Source organism: Indicator indicator, chromosome 1 (genome assembly GCF_027791375.1).
Source record: "Indicator indicator isolate 239-I01 chromosome 1, UM_Iind_1.1, whole genome shotgun sequence".
Lineage (NCBI taxonomy): Eukaryota > Metazoa > Chordata > Aves > Piciformes > Indicatoridae > Indicator > Indicator indicator.
In genome coordinates, this window is record NC_072010.1 from 83017987 (window position 1) to 83037842 (window position 19856).

At 43.2% G+C, this 19856-nt stretch overlaps 1 protein-coding gene across 1 annotated transcript in view; it reads left to right on the forward strand.

Annotated features, from left to right (window-relative positions):
• The window catches only part of MYH15 (myosin heavy chain 15), a 66420-nt gene that overhangs the window by 18566 nt on the left and 27998 nt on the right, over positions 1 to 19856 (forward strand). The window contains exons 12-26 of the mRNA XM_054400027.1: positions 29 to 167; positions 825 to 943; positions 2156 to 2305; positions 3636 to 3806; positions 4923 to 5102; positions 6662 to 6794; positions 9923 to 9990; positions 11803 to 11890; positions 13210 to 13327; positions 13648 to 13771; positions 15297 to 15433; positions 15812 to 16067; positions 16780 to 17022; positions 18118 to 18294; positions 18882 to 19027. Of these exons, the coding sequence (XP_054256002.1) occupies positions 29 to 167; positions 825 to 943; positions 2156 to 2305; positions 3636 to 3806; positions 4923 to 5102; positions 6662 to 6794; positions 9923 to 9990; positions 11803 to 11890; positions 13210 to 13327; positions 13648 to 13771; positions 15297 to 15433; positions 15812 to 16067; positions 16780 to 17022; positions 18118 to 18294; positions 18882 to 19027 (2249 nt within the window). The remainder of the gene's footprint in view (positions 1 to 28; positions 168 to 824; positions 944 to 2155; positions 2306 to 3635; positions 3807 to 4922; positions 5103 to 6661; positions 6795 to 9922; positions 9991 to 11802; positions 11891 to 13209; positions 13328 to 13647; positions 13772 to 15296; positions 15434 to 15811; positions 16068 to 16779; positions 17023 to 18117; positions 18295 to 18881; positions 19028 to 19856) is intronic.

Consider the following 19856-nt stretch of genomic DNA (forward strand, 5'->3'; position numbering starts at 1 on the left):
TGACAAAATACCTGTTTCCTTTTCACAGCAAGCCATGGACATCTTGGGATTTGTGCCAGATGAGAAGGCTGGGTCCTACAAGCTCACAGGTGCCATTATGCACTTTGGGAACATGAAATTCAAACAAAGACCCAGAGAAGAGCAGGCAGAGGCTGATGGCACTGAAAGTAAGAATAACACCTAAAATTAATCCTTCCCTTCAGAAGTCTGGCATATGAGAATCATGCACTGTGCTGAGGAAAAAGCAGCCTGTTTGCTTTGATCTTGCACAGTGTAGCTGCTGTTCAGCCAAGAGTGCTGTGCAGTGGTTCATTCAGTAGTTACCTTACCTAGTAGAAGGTGAAGAGACATAGAGTAACCTAATGAAATCCCATTTTTGTGACCATTTGAACAATATAGTTGCAAGTAGTTTTCTCTTTGATGTCTTCAGGTCTTCCTTCTTTAGCTTCTCTTGCACCTGAACATGGTTTAGTGGTTTGGGATGTGGTTTAATGGTAGTAGCCTAGCAGTAGTGGTGGGATTGCGAGCTCTAGGTGAGTTGTTGGACTTCTTGTCGCAAAGGTCTCTTCCAACCTCAAAAGTTCTATGGTTCTATGATATGCTCTTTTCTCTATACCCGAAGAGTTTCTCAAGTGTGATTCTTGCAGCCTAGATAACCTTTTCCATCACAAAGGATTCATGTTAGGCACACCAAACATAGATCATTAAGAGAGCAGTTGATCCAGTTTCTCTTTGGAAATGGATGTACTCAATATTTTTGTCTTGGCTAGGCATGTTTCCATGGAGAACTTCAAAGCAGTTGAAACCATGTTTCTCTTGACCAGGTGCTGACAAAGCTGCCTATCTAATGGGAATCAACTCCTCTGATTTGATTAAGGGTTTATTGCACCCTAGAGTGAAAGTTGGCAACGAGTACGTGACCAAAGGTCAAAGTGTTGAACAGGTAAGGAGAAGCTTTCAGGGTATTTGGATACTTGTCCTGCAAGATTTGTGGATTCATCTGTAACTTCTGAGAGCTGCTAGAGATATTAACCTGTACCTTTAGTACGTGTTCTCATTTCAGATCACCAAACTTGGGGGAACAGACACTGAAAGTGGGGGAAACTGGTAAAGAGAAAGACAAAGAACTAGTGGCCAGCATGGCCTTTGATAGCGTTGTTTTTCTGATGTCTTAGTAGCAGCCACTCAAGGAAACCAGGTGCAATAACACCACATGGGTATTGAGATCTAATTCTGGAGGAGAACAGTTACCTAAAAGAGTGGAACCATGAATTATTTATTCACTTATTCATTATTCATGCAATTTTAAGCTCTGTGTGACCTCAATCAGCTAAAGGCAATATCCACTTAAAGGTATCTCTTGGTTTGGGAAAAGCCCTTGAGCTAGCACTGCTGCCTCCATAGCAGCATTGGAGAAGATGTTGCAGCTTTTTGGTGACAATTATTAGGAAACATTTCTTTGCTGCAAGAGTGATCAGGCATTGGAATAAGCTGTGCAGGGAGGTGGTGGAGTCACCATCCCTGGAGGTTTTCAAGAAAAGTGTGGCCATGGCACTTTGGGACATTGTTTAATGGCCATGGTGGTTTTGCGTTGGTGGTTGGACTCAATGGTGTTAGAGGTCTCTTTCAACAAAAATGTTCTATGATTCTATGACAATTGTTGATTGAAGACAGGCTGTGGCACAGTCTCAAAAAGTAGAAAACTTCTGGAGAGAGGTCTGTCCAGCCTGAAGAGAGACTTTGGTCAGTCTTTTCCTATCACCTGCCATAACATCCCTCAAAAACTGGAAGCAAATGGCCCTGAGAAGCCTGAGCACAGACCTCCCCAGAATATTAGCAGTAGCTCTGGACATCATGGCTGCCATTTGGCCCCTAGCTTCTAAAGCTATGTCAGGGATTAAAACATTTGTAACTCGCTGTCCAGTTGTTTCCCAAAAGGTGCTTTACTAGCACTTTATGTACATGTTAGTATGCATGTGCTTACATAAGGTGAAGAAAACTCAGCATAGATAAGAGCAGAAGCTGGGTGTTGTATCAAGTCTATCTCAGTGGTTGTAAACCCTGAGTAGAGATTGAAGTCAGATGCTACACTCAAATCCTTGTGCCCACAGTGGATTATGTCCCTCACAGTGGTGTTTTGAACCATGTATTTCAGGTTTTGTATGCTGTTGGAGCCTTATCTAAGGCAGTCTACGATCGAATGTTCAAATGGCTGGTGGTCCGTATCAACAAGACCTTGGACACTAAGCTACCAAGACAGTTCTTCATTGGAGTCCTGGACATTGCTGGGTTTGAAATCTTTGATGTGAGTACTAATGTGTAAGGGTTTGGTAGAAGGACATAGAAGATACCAAATAATAGCTCTGGGTGGGTATTTCTAAGTGAACAGAAGGCAAAGTCCTGAGAAAGCCATAAAGCAAACAGCATGTATGACTTTTTCCATGTGCAGATGTAGAAAACATTCAGCATTTAGCATAACTGGATAGATGATAGTGCCTGGGGAGGAAGAGGATGGCAACCTTTTGCTCAGGAGCTAGTAGAGTCTCTGTCTCTGGAGGTGTTCAAGAAAAGTGTGGACATATTCCTTTGGGACACAGTTTAATGGCCACAGCGGTGTTAGGTTGAAGTTTGGACTCAATAATCTTAGAGGGCTTTTCCAACCAAAACAATTCTGTGATTCCTTAGCAAAGACAACATCTCACATGCTTTGAGGTGTGTTTTAGAAGAATGTATTTTCCCCACTCTTTCTCTTTGAGAGAAAGCATAATTTATATAGGATATTTCTTTCTTTTTTTATCTCAGTACACAAGCTCTATCTCCATCTCGGTTTTAAAAAGTCATCTTTTTACAATGAGAACAATCATTCACAGGAACAACCTCCCCAGGATTTCATAGAATCCCTGTCATTGGAGGTTTTTAAGATGTGCTTGGACAGGGCTGTAGACAATCTCATCTACACTCCCCCTCCCACAAAAGGTTGGACCAGATGATCTTTTGAAGTCCATTCCAAACTGCACTATTCTCTGATTCTATCATCATTGTAAACAAGTGTGTGTGAGGAGAGCACATCACAGCTTCCGCTGCTCAGGATCCATTCCTGAAGTTTGCCATTGCTGCCTCGTTTTGCTCTCTGTATGGAGCACAGCACAAAGCATGTTGGCTCTGCTGTCAGGACTGGTGTGGCATGCTGCTGAAGGAAAAGCATGTTCATCCTGAGAGACCTCAGCAAATCTGGGCATCCTCACACTCCAGATGACAGCTGCTGAACTCCCCCCTCCTTTGACTTTGGTGTTATGCTCAGCAGTTTCTCAACCAGATATCGTTTAGAAGGTTTTAGATGGATTGCCCATTGGAATGGGCTGCCCAGGGAGGTGGTGCAGTCACCATCACTGGAGATGTTCAAGAGGAGACTGGATGAGGCACTTAGGGCCATGGTCTACCTGATTGCTTAGGGCTGGGTGATGGGTTGGACTGGATGATCTTGGAGGTCTCTTCCAACCTGGTTGATTCTATAATTCTAGATTTAATGATTCTATGATTCTATGATAAACACCTTCCTCTTTGCTGTTCCACCAAGCTTTGTGGTGTAAATGCATCTTTTTCTTTCTTTTTTTTTTTTTTGTGTCTTTCTGCAGTTTAACAGCTTTGAGCAACTCTGCATCAATTACACTAATGAGAAACTGCAACAGTTTTTCAATCACCACATGTTTGTCCTGGAGCAAGAAGAATATAAGAAGGAAGGCATTGAATGGGTGTTCATTGATTTTGGCATGGACCTGCAGGCCTGCATTGATCTAATTGAGAAGGTATGTCCAGGCGTGCTCAAGTGTATTTACTGAATTGGATTTATTCATGATATTCCCTTGGAGATGTCCTCAAGCCTCACTAAACCGAGTAGAATAAACAGCCTGACAGGTTTCTTGCCTTTCTACACACAATACAGAATGAAAGGAAAACCACTGTTTGTGGTATCTGTGTCTTCTTGGCTTGACCTCCACAAGTCTGCTGTGCAAATCCAAGAGTAACCACAAGGTGTAGATTAATTTGTATGGTTGCCTAAGCTTCTTTGGTTTTTACTTTTCACAGAATCAGAACCACAGAATATCCTTTTCTGTCCCTACTGCTCTTCCATTTGCTATGTTGCAAATGGAACATCAAACTCTGCCTAACATCCAACTCACTTTTCAGCTTCTTAGGGCAAATGCTACACTTCAGTAACCTCTCCCCATGAGGTTCCTTTTTCTTCCATTACATATGGATGTGCAAGCTCCTTCATGCTCTTCCTAGCCCAGAACTACTGGTTCACTCTCACCCCTTCCTCAGCATGGCATGCATGCCTTTCCTTTTCTCTTCTTTGTAAGAAGAGAAAATTGTGATGGGGACAGCTGTCTTTTGCTGTATCTCTTGTTCTGCCACCTCCTGTGGCATCTGACCCTGCTGATCAGTGAGGAAAAATGAATTTTTGAGTATTGCCTTAGTGGGACATTTGGAACACCTGGAATAGAGATTATTAAGTACTTTTCTGCTTGATCATTTTTCTCCAGAGGAGCAGGGTATCTGTGCATGATTCTAGTCCCTCAAGCACTCTGTCCAGTGAAAAGTTAGTTCATCTTTTCCTAGTTCATCAGATAGCCAAATGACAGTTATTTGATGGACCAAATCAATGCTGGACCAAAATATGGTCCAACTGCCCTGAAAGGTAAATCACACCCTTTCTGGATGTCATCATAAAACAGAGTGGACATGCTGAATAGTCAAAGATGTGGTTACTCTTTCAACAGAACAGCCAAAGGCTTCCTCCTCAGAATGAGAAGAAATTTTGCAGGCTTTTAAAACTCCATCAGATCAAAGTCAAAGCCTGCACAGCTCCTGAAAGCAGGCAGCCTAAGCATTTTCCAACAAAGATGTTCTTAAATCCACAGCCATTGGGAATCCTGTCTATCCTTGAAGAGGAATGTATGTTCCCAAAAGCTACAGATATGACATTCAAAGCCAAACTCTATGACAACCATCTTGGAAAGTCACCTAACTTACAGAAGCCCAGGCCTGATAAGAAAAGGAAATATGAAGCTCACTTTGAACTTCGTCATTATGCTGGTTCAGTAAGTTCCTTTGCTGACTCTGTACTATAGGTCTTCCAGGTGGGGTCGGGCCCATAGCACACAAGGGAGGGTTGGAAGGATGGAGAGGGGAAGAAAGAAACAGCGAAGAACAAAAGCAGACATCTACTCTCTCTGCACAAATATTGCAACACAGCAAGTTGCCACCAGACTCCAGGACATCTGGTCCTTGAATACATAAATAAAATGAAACAACGGGGGAAGGCTAATGATGATTTTGCTGAAAAGATTCCTTTCCTTTATCACTTTCCTCTAATCAGATGCAGACTAGTGATTAAACAGCAGCAGCATACAACTGTTAATCTTGGTTCCCTCTACAAAGGATCTGAGTAATTTCTGCCTAACTTTAGGGCTTATATTTACCATCACTTTTTACTCATACCATGACCAGCTGTCACGGTTTAAGACATCAGTGTGTCAAAGCAGCCAAGGCAATTGTGGTTAACAGTGTTGTGAAGGTTTAGTTAACAGGTATGATAATGATGATGGAGTAGATGGGAATGTCATCTAGGACTGTGATACCTGAGCCAAAGCTTGCCCACTTTCAACATTCTGTTTTCAGACCTGATAAGCAGAAAATCTGAGAGGGACACAGGCAGTTTTTTATCAAACTAGAATTGATATGAAGCCTCAGCACAGAAGAGCTGGGACCTACCTGATGCTATTAATTTCAGATTATAATGGAACATTAAGATAATGTTATATTTACTACAAGAAATAATGTCCAGCTTGCTCTTTATCTGTAACTGTCAATGGTTGGACAAAGAAAATAAGAATTTCTGTCCCCTTCTGGTGTTAAAAATGGGACATATCCCAATAAATGTAGCTGCAGCCTAGTCCAAGAGTTATATTTTTAATCATTAAATTTTCCAGAAAATCTTTCATTTAATCCAGTGTAGCATACTTCTGGGAAGTGAAATTATTTGTACATTTTATAGCACAGCACCTATTAGTAGGGTTCCTGGGCCAGTGGTGACCTGGTATCTCCACAGCCAAACTGCATGGAGTCCACGAGAAGATGGAGGGTCCAGATAGTTTGGAAGGGAGCATGTATGGGATTCAGATGGTAATTATTAGGAAGAGAGATCTGGGAATTAGGAAGCAGAGAATTGGAGGGGAAGTGATGGAAAAATGAGGTGGCTGGTGCTGCTCTGAGAGCAACAATTCATTGGCTTCAAGCCAAACCATGAAGAACTCCTGGGTGCTCTGAAGGAAGAAGCTGGGGAGGGTATTTTTACAAGGGGTTATAGTGATAGGATGAGGGGGAATGGACTGAAGCTAGAGGAGGGGAGACTGGATAATAGGAAGAAATTCTTGACAGTGTGGGTGGTGAGACATTGGAACAGGTTGCCCAGGGAGACTGTGAATGCCCCCTCCCTGGAGGTATTCAAGGTTAGGTAGGATGAGGCCTTGAGCAACTTAGTCTAGTGGAAGGTATCCCTGCCCATGAACTACATGATCTTTAAGGTTCCTTCCAACCCCAACCATTGTATGATTCTGTGATTTGCAACCTCTGATTTATTTTCATTGCCTTGCTGTAGGTTCCATACAACATCATTGGGTGGCTTGAGAAGAACAAGGACCCACTTAATGAAACTGTGGTAGGCATTTTCCAAAAATCATCCAACAAACTCCTGGCCAGCTTGTTTGAAAGCTACGTTGGTGCTGAGAGTGGTAAGCAGAAGCAGCTCACATGGGGTTTCTTTCATTCCTGGGATGCATGCTTGGGAATACATTTAAGAAACAAAACAATTCTCTCAGCTGCAATTTGCTCAACACTAAATGAGGCAGTGACTAATTATTTAGATGTGCACAGCATCTGTAGGAGTTTGCCAATTATACCAAGGAGCCATTAACTCAGTTAATTTGAATGCATAATAAGTTTGAGCAATTTTGGCAAGGAAATCTGAGTGTTGTCAGCACTCCAGTGGGAGCTTGAGCCTGCAAGTGTTCAGATAGGCAAGTGTTGCACAGAAAATGTTGTACATAAATACCTGTGAGAAAGAGTAGCTCTTCTTTCCCATGCTGTAGTCCTCCTTGCTTGTAGTCCACCCTGAATCCATTAAGAAATACAAAAGAATATTTTGAAGTATTTTGTTGGATTACAAGTCTTATGAGAAATGGCTGACTGAGTAACCAGAAGAGGAGGCTTCTACAGCTACCTCAAAGGAGTTTGGAGCAAGGTGGGGGTTGGTCTCTTCTCACATGCAAAAAGTGACAGGAAGGGAGGAAATGGCCTGAAATTGTGCCAGAAGGGGCTCAGATTGGATACTAGGAAGAATTTCTTCACAGAAAGGGTTATCAAACATTGGAACAGGCTGCCCAGGGAGGTGGTGGAGTCATCGTCCCTGAAGGTGTTTTAAAGATGCATGGATGTGGTGCTTAGGGGCGTGGTTTAATGGTAGTGTCTTAGCAGTAGTGGTGGAGCTGTGAGCTCCAGGTGAGTGGTCAGACTTGATGATCTCAAAGGTCTCTTCCAACCTCAACAGTTCTATGGTTCGATGATTCTGTGATTAGTGGCAAGTAGACGCTGAAAGTACTTGAACACCATTCCACAGTGGAAAAGGTAGAAGAACTTCCCAATACATCTTGCTGCTGTTTTGGGGATTTTTTTGTTTGCCAAGACTATACATACACCCCTCTCATTGGAAGTGTTCAAGGCCAGCTTGGATGAGGCCTTGAGCAGCCTGGTCTAGAGGGAGGTGTCCCTGCCCGTGGCAGTGGGGTTTGGAACTAGATGCTCTCTAAGGTCCCCTCCCATCCAAACCATTCTGTGATTCTTTGAACGTATTGAAGCTGTCTGCCTCACACAGAGCAGTTTTATTTCTGAGAAGACGAGTAGCAAGCCTTCAGAACATTGATCTTAAGTAAATAAGACTGGCATTCATTACAAAGATGTAGCTTTTATGTCCTGAAGTTGCAATCAGTTACAGCCTATTTATTAGTAATCTCATTTCCATAGATGTTTTTGTCATGAATCATGAGACACTTGCTGAGGAAGAAAGCAGGCTGCAAACTTCATAATGTGAATAAGAGATGGAGCTGAATGGAAATACCAAAAATCCTGCCACTAGCAAATTTTTGCAAGTCACTATCTGCCTATTTTCCTGTGTATATTCCTGTCCATCAGAACACTACCTTGTTTCTCCTCAGTGTCAGGAGAAAAGAACAGCCTGCCCAGATCAGCCTTTTCCAGTCTGGGCAGTGTCACTGTCAAGAAGGGGGACAAGCTGTGGATAATCTCATCAAGCACATTGCACTCTTCACTTCTCCTTTTATGTTGAGTGTTGTTGACAGGTGACAAAATGCCAGACCTCCTGGTGATAATCTAATGGTCCAGTGTTTAGAAAGCTGCAACGATTGCTGTACGTTTTTGGGTCGTGTTTGGCTCTTGTGAAACTTCATAAAGGTCATGTCAGAAACTAGCACTCCTTTGGAGGAGCTGAGTAATTTTGGCTCTGAAGCTTTAAGCAAAATTCAGGGGATGCAAAGCTACTGTGTCTAAAATTGCAAATATTCATTTCCCTCCATTCTAGACAAATGTTATTTGCATGAGTTCAGTGTCTGCACAGGAGGCACATGAGAAACAGTGTCCTTACAGCACAGTGTGCAGTGGCAGTTATCCATCAGCATGACCTTTCTTTGCCTTTTTCTTTTTCTACATCACCACACCCTCCAATAAATTACAACCCACTCTGCTTTGTGAAAGATTCTCTTTACTGGTGCAGGTTCACTGGAACCAGTTGCTCAGGGAGGTTGTGGATGCCCTCTCTATGGAAGTGTTCAAGGCCAAGTTGGACAGGGCCTGGTGTGACCTGGTCTAGTGGAAGATGTCCCTTCCCATGGCAGGGGAGTTGGATCTGTGTGGTGTGCAGGTGGACAGATGATTCTGACACTCAGCTCTGCTTGGTGAGACCTCACCTGGAGTACTATGTCCAGCTATGAACCCCCAACACAAGAGGAACATGGACCTGCTGGAGCAGAGGAGGCCTCAAAGATGATCAGAGGGCTGGAGGACTTTCCCTATGAAGACAGGCTGAAAGAACTGGGGCTGTTCAGCCTGGAGAAGAGAAGGCTCCAGGAAGACTGTATTTCAATATCTGAAGTGAACCTACAGGAAGGCTGGGGAAGGACTGTTTAGAAGGGCATGGAGTGATAGGATGAGGGGTAATTCTTTGAAACTGGAGCAGGGTAGATTTAGGTTTGGCATTAGGAAAAAGTTCTTCTCAATGAGAGTGGTGAAATACTGGAACAGGATGCCCAGGATGTGGTTGAGGTCCCATCCCTGCAGACATTCAAGATCAGACTTGATGTGGCCCTGAGCAGCACGGTCTAGTTGGAGGTGTCCCTGGTGTCTGCAGGAGGGTTGGACAAGATGACCTTTGAGGGTCCCCTCCAACGCAATGCAATCTGCAAATCTGTGAACTGGATGATCTTTAACGTCTCTTCCAACCCAAAACACTCTGTGAAAAGTCCTTTTTCTACCTTATTCATATTTATGGACTTTCTGCATAACAAGTGATGTTGTGAAATGCAAATGCAATCCAGAAAGCTGACAGCAGTCCTTGACAGAAACCCCAAGTATGGACAGATAGCTACAAACCTGTGATAGATTCCACTTGATGTTCAGAAGGTTTTGTATAATATTTGAGCAATCAGAGCCATCAAGTTATTAGCTGTGCCTTTCATTCCAAGGGATTTGTGTTACTAGAAGGATTTGTCTGTTCCCATGCCCTGTGTGCAGCCCTTACTGAGACAGATTGGGATTTTTATTTCTTTCTTTTCATATTTTTTTCCCTCAGGTGACCAGGGTGGAGAAAAAAAACGTAAGAAAGGTGCTTCTTTCCAAACCGTGTCCTCCTTGCACAAGGTTTGTTCACCTCTTGCCATCTGATGGTTTGAGTTAAGACAATTTATGGAAGAGGAATGTTAAGGGTTCTAATGGGCCAAAACCTAAAAAATTCAAATCACCTCAGAATTCAGCTAGGGCCTGAGTTATTGATGTTGGCCAAGTGAATACACTGTGTGAGGGGCTGCTCCATTTTATCTTCTTAGGGATTCAGGATGAAGTGGGTTTTATTCAATTTGTCCAGGTATCACAACATGTTGTGAACAATCTTTATCACTTATTTGGCAGCTTATAACTTCATGCATGCCTTTGGAACAGGAACTGATTACAAGTCATTTGCTAGTCCCATTGGAATAGGCTGCCTAGGGAGGTGTTGCAGTCACCATCCCTGCAAGTATTCACGAAACATATGAACATGGAACTGTGGGACATGGTTTAATGGCCATGGTGGTGTTAGCTTGAATGTTGGACTCAACAATCTTAGAGGTCTTTTCCAACCAAAATAATTATGTGATTCTATGACTGTTGTTTGTAATTGGATCCTAGGGTTAGACTAATCATGGAAAACAAAGTTATTGAGTAGAGTGGCATAAAGACTCTTTTTCCATTAATAATTCCCTTCTTCTGGGACTGGTCTGTGCTGCTGTGGAAGCTGTCACAATGATCACACTTAGACAAAAGTGAGGTCTATAATTTACCTTTAATGGTATTCCTTATGGGACACACTGAGGAAACTGTAATGGAGGGAAAGCTCAGGTAGGGAAGGAAGTGGTTATCTCCCAATAGTCATGTAATTGTGTCTTGTTTGGAGGCAGTCTTCATGAATGCAAATCACAGGAAACCAAGACCAGTATCGCTCCAGCTGAAGGAGTGTAAAGATAGCTGAAGGATCACTCAGTAATTTAATATTCCAGAGAGAGGCAAATTCTCCAGAGCTGCTAAGTGCCCAGCTCTAGTCGTTTCATCCTCCTGACTGGCACAAGCAAAGTTTTCACTCTGAACATCAAGTAATGGCCATTTGGTTTAGGAGGAAGTTCTTCACAGTGAGGGTAGTGAAATACTGAAACAGGTTGCCCAGAGAGGTGGAGGAAGCCCCATCCCTGGAGACATTCAAGGTCAAACTTGATGGGGCTCCAAGCAACCTGATCTAGTTGTAGGTGTACCTGCTCACAGCAGGGAGGTTGGACAAGATGAACTTCCAACACAGAACATTCTATGATTCAAGTGTGCTGATGACATTATACCACTTCTACTAATCTCTATTTTCTAAATTTCTAAATTCTTACAGTTTCTAAACTCTACTAATTTCTGTATTTGACTAGACAAAACACATTCTGCAGAGCTTAGTGATCACTGGTAGGCACTGAATGACTGCCACCCTCTGAGCTATATTGGGGTCTCTCTGGGATATCTGATAAACACCAGTGAAGGGAAAACATTTGGGAAAACAACAACCTGGCTTTTGTGAGGAACAGATGGGAGAGACAAACTCTCCTTACTGAGTAGGGAAGTGATTAGGCAAAAATGCAACTGGTTTTACAGAAATGCTCCACGGGATGATGCTGCATTTTGCTGCTCCTCTTGTTTCTGACATTTCTGAGGCTGTGACATGTGTCTTCTTAAGACTCTGCTAAAAATGATGTGGATTTCTATAGCTAAGTTAATTCATATTTTGGTTTATTGGACACATTTCACACTAATAATTTTGGTAATCTTATTGGAGCCTATTTAGAGGGGTGACATTAATACACATAACAACCAACTGAAGGAACAAAGGATTGCAATTTCACTGAACAGCTAAAGTTAATTGTGGTTTTCATATGTCTGTTCTAGGAAAATTTGAACAAGCTGATGACTAACTTAAAATCTACAGCCCCTCACTTTGTGCGATGCATTATCCCCAACGAATTAAAAACTCCAGGTATGGAAAACACAGCAGTCTGAACACTGCAGACTATCCCCATGCAGAACTATGCCATTCCAATACTTACCTCCAAGTCACCAGCTTGTACTTAAATACTGTATTTCTGCCCCTCTACTCTGCCCTAGTGAGGTCTCACCTGGAGTATGGTGTCCAGTTCTGGGCTCCTGTGCTCGTTTGGGGCCAGACAGATCCTCTCTTGCCCCAAGAGGGTCAAAAGAACGACAGTCACACAAACGGATTGGAGAGTGATGGAAAGTTTAAATGGAAAAGCAATCGTCGAAGCTACAGAAAACTACAAAGCATGGTGCCAAGAATATCCCAAAGCGTAGAGAGTCCCATACATAATACCCAAAGCTTCCCAATCCTTCCCTTCTCCCACCTGAGGGTCTACCCAAACCCCCCAGGGCTCTTTCTTCTCCCTCTCACTGCTAGGCAAGTCTCAGGCTGGCCAGGTCTGAGACTGCCCACTCTCCATTCTCCTCCTGGCATTAGGCCTAGACAGGCCTAAGAGGCCTGAGATACTCCCCCACCGTTACCCGATAAGAGAGCATCTCCCACGGGAGCAGAGAGGGAAAAAAGAGAAAGAGAATGACTCTGCAGATGGATTGATAGGGTGCAGGATTTATGGGTAGAAATACGCCGTGTCCTGTGTCCACCCTATTGGGTAGACATTCAGGACACCGGAGGTGTAACTCATGTGGCAGTAACAGGAGGAACCCAGCCTAAACTGCCACAGCTCCTCAGTTCAAGAGGGACAGGGAACTACTGGAGAGAGTCCAACAGAGGCTGACGAAGGGACTGGGACATCTATCTGATGAGGAAAGGCTGAGAGACCTGGGGCTGTTTGGCCTTCAGAAGGGAAGGCTGAGAGGGGATCTGATCAATGTTTATAAATATCTGAAGGGTGTGTCAGGAATATGGGGCCAGTCTCTTTGCACTAGTGCCCAGCGATGGGACAAGGGGCAATGGACACAAACTGAAACATGGGAAGTTCCACCTCAGCATGAGGGAAAACTTTGCTCTGAGGGTGCTGGAGCCCTGGAGCAGGCTGCCCAGAGAGGTTGTAGAGTCTCTTTCTCTGGAGACTTTCAAGACCCATCTGGATGCATTCCTGTGTGTCTTGCCCAAGGCAGTCCTGCTCTGGCAGAGGGGTTGGACTGGGTGATCTGCAAAGATCCCTTCCAACCCCTACCATTCTGTGATTCTGTGACTATCTGCATTACTCACCTTATCCAATGGTGAGATGACACCTCACATTTCTCTTGGTGAAATGAAGATGAAACTCCATTAATGTAGGCTTGTTTTTGCCTCTGTAGGTGAAATGGATGCTTTCCTTGTCTTGCATCAGCTCCGCTGTAACGGTGTCCTGGAAGGCATCCGCATTTGCCGAAAGGGTTTCCCAAACAGGGTGCTTTATGCTGACTTTAAACAAAGGTAATGCAAAGCTGTGTTGTCTCCTGACCTGATCCATCAGCCAACATAAGCAAAGCATGTGTTCTCATTTTTCTGAGGCCTTTTATTCCATTCAACTTCATTTACTATTCAGTTTGCCTGAACATGAAAGGCAGAATTCTACTCTTGCTTGTCTCTGTGTACGTGAATATAGGATGTAGGAGGATTTATTTTAAACAACTATTTTGTTGTTGTTGTTTGGGGATTTTTTGTGGGGTTTTTTTAAGTTTTGAAGGAAGAGTGGGGAGAAAAAAAGGCAGAATCTAGGCCACATTTACTCATTGCTCATCTGTTATTAACAGGTACCGCATCCTGAATCCAGGTGCAATCCCAGAGGACACATTTGTAGATAGCAGAAAAGCTGCTGAAAAACTGATGGCATCTTTAGATGTTGACCACAACCAATATCGTTTTGGACACACCAAGGTAACTGGAAAAGACCAGCACTGCTTATGCAAAGGGAAAAGTGAAGGTCCAGAGGAGGCCAAGAAGATGATCAGAAGGCTGGAGCAGCCTTCTGGGTACAGGCTGAGAGAGTTGCACCTCTTCAGTCTGGAGAAAAGAAGCATCTGGGGAGACCTTATAGCTACATTTCAGTATCTGAAGGGGACCTGCAAGAAGGCTGAGAACGGAGTGTTTAAAAGGGCCTGTAGTGACAGCATGAGGAGCAATGGTTTTAAGCTGGAGGAGGAGGGATTTAGACTGGATATTGGGAAGAAATTCTTGACAGTGAGAGTGGTGAGACACTGGAACAGTGCTATTGATGCCCCCTCCTTGAAGGTGTTCAAGGCCAGGTTAGATGGGGCCTTGAGCAACCTGGTCTAGTGGGTTTGGAACTAAATGATCTTGAAGGTCCCTTCCAGCCAAAACCATTGTATGAACCTATGATCTAATACCTAATCTGCTGAACAGGACATTATGCAGTTTCTGGTTGCAGCAATTAAGGAGAGCTTATAATACAAGGAACTAGCAATATAGCATCAAAGGGATAGTTAATTATTAAGCTGTTCTAGAGGAATTTTATTTCTCTGGCTTGAGCACCCACAAAGCTTTTATTGCTAGAAGCAGGTATGGCAGCAGCTGTGAAACAATAGCTTGTTTCATCTAACATAGGTACACTCAGAGATAGATGCACCACAAGATCAGCTGCAGTTCTTTGGCATGAGACCATGTGCAATTACGACATGATCCCATCAGCAGGGATCTCTGGGAGCTGCAGTTCAGCTGACCTGCTTTGAACCCTGTTACAGCTGGAAAGTACTGCGGCAATAAAATAGTCTAGCCTGATCAAAACTGAGGGCATGAGACCTGGATTTAACACAGCTTTGGAACTAAACAGTCCCTGATTCAAGCAGTAGTTGGCCCTCTATGCTCTTTTATTTTATGGTGTGTCAGTAAAAACATTGTTTTTCTGAATAATTTCAATAGTTCAAGAAGGACATGGACTTGCTGGAGCAGGTCCAGAGGAGGGCCACAAAGATGATCAGAGGACTGGAGCACCCCTCCTATGCAGATAGGCTGAGAGAGTTGGGTCTGTTCAGCCTGGAGAAGAGAAGGCTCCAGGGAGATCTTATAGCAGCATTTCAGCATTTGAAGAGGGCCTACAGGAAGGCTGGGGAAGGACTTGTTTAGAAGGGCTTGTGGTGGTAGGGTGTGGGGCAGTGGTTTGAAACTGCAGCAGGAGAGATTCAAGTTGGACATCAGGAGGGAGTTCATCACAATGAGAGTGGTGAAATACTGGAACAGGTTGAGGCCTCCTACCTGAAGAAATTCAAGGTCAAACTTGGTAGGGCCCTGAGCAACCTGACATAGTTGGAGGTGTCCCTACTCACTGCGGGGGGGTTGGATAAGATGCCTTTTGAAAGTCCCTTCTAACTTCGACACATTCTGTGGTTCTGTGACTGGAATAAAATAATTAATTATGGTGTCATTCCATCTGTGCATGTACCAGGTGTTCTTCAAGGCTGGTCTCTTGGGCCATCTAGAAGAAATGAGGGATGAGAGACTGGCGAAAATCTTAACGATGATCCAGGCAAGAGCACGTGGCAGACTGATGAGGATTGAGTTCCAGAAGATAGTGGAGCGCAGGTATAAAGACACCCCCTTAAACCTCAGCAGATAATAGTCATTATTATTTAATTATGTATTGAACAGAGCCATTATCACAACCCCTAAGGCTATAGATAGCCCTAAATTAAAGGTTTAAAGTGGATGTAAGATAAAAATAATAGCAGCTGTGTATTAGTTGCCTGCATTTCTGGGAAAAATCAGATTTGGAAATGGTTCTTGATCCTGAACATCAAGAGATAAGGAGAAAGTTTCTTGTATGTGTTGGAACCTAGCACAACCTCTTCATATTACTGAGAACAAAGCCATAAACCAGTCTGAGAATGAATTTTAAAAAAATCTCACTTTCTCAATTCAGACCAAGCTTCAGAAATTTGGGTTGTTTTCTTCTTAAACCAGGGATGCCCTTCTTGTGATTCAGTGGAACATACGCGCTTTCATGGCTGTGAAGAACTGGCCCTGGATGAAGCTTTTCTTTAAGATCAAACCTCTTCTGAAGACTGCAGAAACTGAAAAGGAGATGGCCAATATGAAGGAAGAGTTCTTGAAACTGAAGGAGGCCCTGGAAAAATCTGAAGCCAGGAGAAAGGAGCTTGAAGAAAAGCAAGTCTCTTTAGTTCAGGAAAAAAATGATTTGCTTCTCCAGCTGCAAGCTGTGAGTAAACACATGTATTCTTAATGGACATCAGGAGGAAGTTCTTCACAATAAGGGTGGTGAAATAATGGAATAGGTTGCCTAGAGATGTGGTGGAGGCCCCATTCTTAGACACAGTCAAGGCCAAACTTGATGAGACCCTGAGCAACCTGATCCTGTTGGAAATGTCCCTGCTTACTGCAGAGGGGTTGGACAAGATGACCTTTGAGGGTCCCTTCCAACCTGATGCATTCTATGATTTTATCTATTACATGTTCTCTGAAACTCAAAGGCTTACAGACCAGCATGCTAGTGAAATTCAATTTAAAAAAGTGTTGGTCTTGTCAAAGTCTTGCCAAAAATTAGAGTGGATAGAAATTCTCATAGTATATGGGTCAGAAATGCAAATCTTAACAGGTTCTGTCCACAGCAATGTCCATGGCAGTTAGAGATGGAAGTAGTCTTGTATGTGACCCGTCATGCTCACTCCCATGGCAGGGAGTTTGGAACTAGATGACCTTCAAGGTCCCTTCAATCCAAACCATTCTATGAATCATCATACCAATCTATGAATCTTGCTCTGTTCATTACTTTTCAGTCTTGTCTTCTGAAATGAGGAGTAGGAAGTTTTTCTTACATTGGATCAGGTTTTCTGACAACTTACAGGGTAGGTGACAAGTGGAATAGGAACAAACAAGCAGTCATTGCTGTCCTCTTCCTTGTGCCACACCAGGAGCAAGACACCCTGGCAGATGCTGAAGAACGATGTGACTTGTTGATCAAATCCAAGATTCAGCTGGAGGCCAAAGTCAAAGAACTGACGGAGCGGGTGGAGGATGAGGAAGAGATGAATTCTGAGCTGACTTCTAAGAAGAGAAAGTTGGAGGATGAGTGCTCTGAGCTCAAGAAGGATATTGATGACCTTGAAATAACACTTGCAAAAGTAGAGAAAGAGAAGCATGCTACTGAGAACAAGGTACTTTTAGAACTTCAGCATGGACTCAAGAGAGGTTGGGCATAGGTTACCTTTACGATAAGTTCTAATGGTATTCTGATGCTTTTATACTGTTTGTTACACAGGCCACGCAAGGGAGCAATATATACAAAGTTATTTGACCTTGGGAGGGAACTTTTGCTGTGTCTGAGCCTAGGTTTCCCATTTTCTGAAACGATTTTTGCTGCAGTTCAGCTAAAGAATTATGTCAAGTTTGAGCATTTTTGAGTAAGCCATTTTCTGCTGCAACCATGTAACCAGGGGATATTTAGGTTGGACATGAGGAACGATTTCTTCCCCAAAACAATTGTCAAGCCCTGGCATAGGCTTCCTGGGGCAGTGGTGGAGTCTCCATCCCTGGAGGGGTTCCAAAGCTGTGTAGATGTGTAGCTGAGGGACGTGGTTTAGTGGTGACCTGGCAGTGCGGGGGTAATGGTTGGACTTGATGATCTTAAAGGTCTTTTCCAAACAAAACTATTCCTTGAGTTCTTTGAGGGGGCCTACAAGAAAGCTGGGGAGGGATTTTTTAAAAGGGCTTTTAGTGCTAGGATGAGGAGAAATGGGGGGAGATTTGCATTGGATATTAGGAAGAAATTCTTGACAGTGAGGGTGCTGACACACTGGAACAGGTTACCCAGAGAAGTTGGAGATCCCCCTCCCTGGACATGTTCAAGGCTAGGATGGATGAGGCCTTGATCAACCTGGTCTAGTGGGAGGTGTCCCTGCCCATGGCACGGGGTTAGAACTAGATGATCTTGAAGGTCCCTTTCAACCCAAATCATTCTATGATTCTTCCAGAGAGAATCAAAAGCTGGAGTTCACCACAATGAGAGTCACACTGAAAATAATTTAGTCCACTTGAAAGAATATTTTAATCCCACAACAAGAACTGCCACACATTGGCTCCCTTGATGGCGATTTGACTCTAAAGGCTTAAGAAGCTGCATAGGGAGAGGTCTCAGTCCCTTTATTTCCATTGTCTCCTGCATACACATTCAGCACAGACAGTCACTTGAGCCAGGTTGTGATGATCCTTTGTTTCAAAGCCTTACAAATACATCTGTCTGTCTCACACAGGTCAAAAATCTGACAGAAGAAATGGCAACCCTTGATGAGAATATCAGCAAACTTACTAAGGAGAAAAAGTCCTTGCAGGAAGCTCATCAGCAAGTTCTGGATGACTTACAAGCAGAGGAGGATAAGGTCAACACATTGAGCAAAGCTAAAGTGAAACTGGAACAGCAAGTTGATGATGTAAGCTGGCTCTGCCCTCATTTCCCTAAGCTTATTTGTCCACCACTTAGAGTTTGCATGAGTTTGAAACACTGCAAAATTGAGATGTATTCCTGTCTTTTTAGAAATGATCAAGGATTTAGAAATGTAGACCTTGTACTGTCTGTGAAAGGTATAACTACAGGAAGGCTATAAAAACTTCTCTGTGTATTTCAGCCTTTGGAAGGAGACAGGTAATGAGGGAAAATCCACTCTTTGTATTTGCAGTTCAGCTGGCAGGAAGTCAAACAGAGCTTGCCTACAAAGAGAACTGTCCTGCTTGCACTAATTTAGAGCATGGACTAACCCTGATGGTACATTTCTTTAGCCCATAAGCCCACTGGCTGCTAGAAAACAAAAAATCCAAAATAGGATCACAGAATCACAGATGGTGTTGGGTTGGAAAAGACCCTCAAAGGTCATCTTGTCCAACCCCAACAAGTATGCTTGGACTAAATATTTCTGATTGTAACTGTCCAGAGCTCAGCACAAAACTGGGCTCAGCATATATCTGACTGCTGTAAACCATCTGTCTTCAATAGATTTAATAAGTTGTTTTGTTCCTGAAGCTTGAGGGTTCACTTGAACAAGAGAAGAAAGTGAGAATGGACCTAGAGAGGGCAAAACGCAAACTGGAAGGTGATTTGAAGCTGACCCAAGAGAGTGTCATGGACTTGGAGAATGATAAGCTGCAGATGGAAGAAAAGCTCAAAAAGTAAGAGACTGATTCTGATGTATGAAATAAAGCAGCACAGTTCCCATTGTCATTTCAGAGCCTTCAGGTGTGTGGTCCTGCTCTGATGGCAGCTGAAAGGAAATTCACAGAATCGTAAAATCATAAAATTACTTGAGTTGGAAGGGACCTTAAAGATCATCTAGTTCCAATCCCCTGACATGGGCAGAGCCATCTTCCACTAGACCAGGTTGCTCATAGCATCATCCAGCCTGGTCTGAAACACTTCCAAGCATGAGGCTTCCACAACTTCTCTGGGCAACCCATTTCACTGTCTCACTACCCTCATAATAAATAAATTCTTCCTGATGTCCTGTCTAAATCTACTCTGCTCTAGCTTCAATCCATTTCCCCTTGTCCTAAATTCCATGAGGAGAGATTATGTATCCAAGGAGGGAGGAAAAAACATTCTTGTGTGCAAGAAACATCAGAATTCATTACACTTTCCAGCACTAAAAAAAAACAAACAACCCAAAACCAAATAAAAAAACACGAAAAAAAAACACACAAAAAACCCAACAACAACAACCCAAAATTACTTATGTTTTTCATTGCTTAGAAGAGAAAGTTGAAGAAAGCCCCTAAAAAGTTGCTCATCCTATCTAACTAGGACAATTTTGTTGAAAGACCTGACTCTGTTAAATATATTTTTCCCCTAAGGCTGAAAATAACATTGCTTTTGTATGACACAAAGAAACAGAAATATAATTGCACAAATGCATGTAGAGACCTAACGTGAAAGCTGCTGCTCAGAGAAAGATGTGTTTTCATGCAAATTACAAGAGATGAGGATTGCTTTTATTTGTGGAAT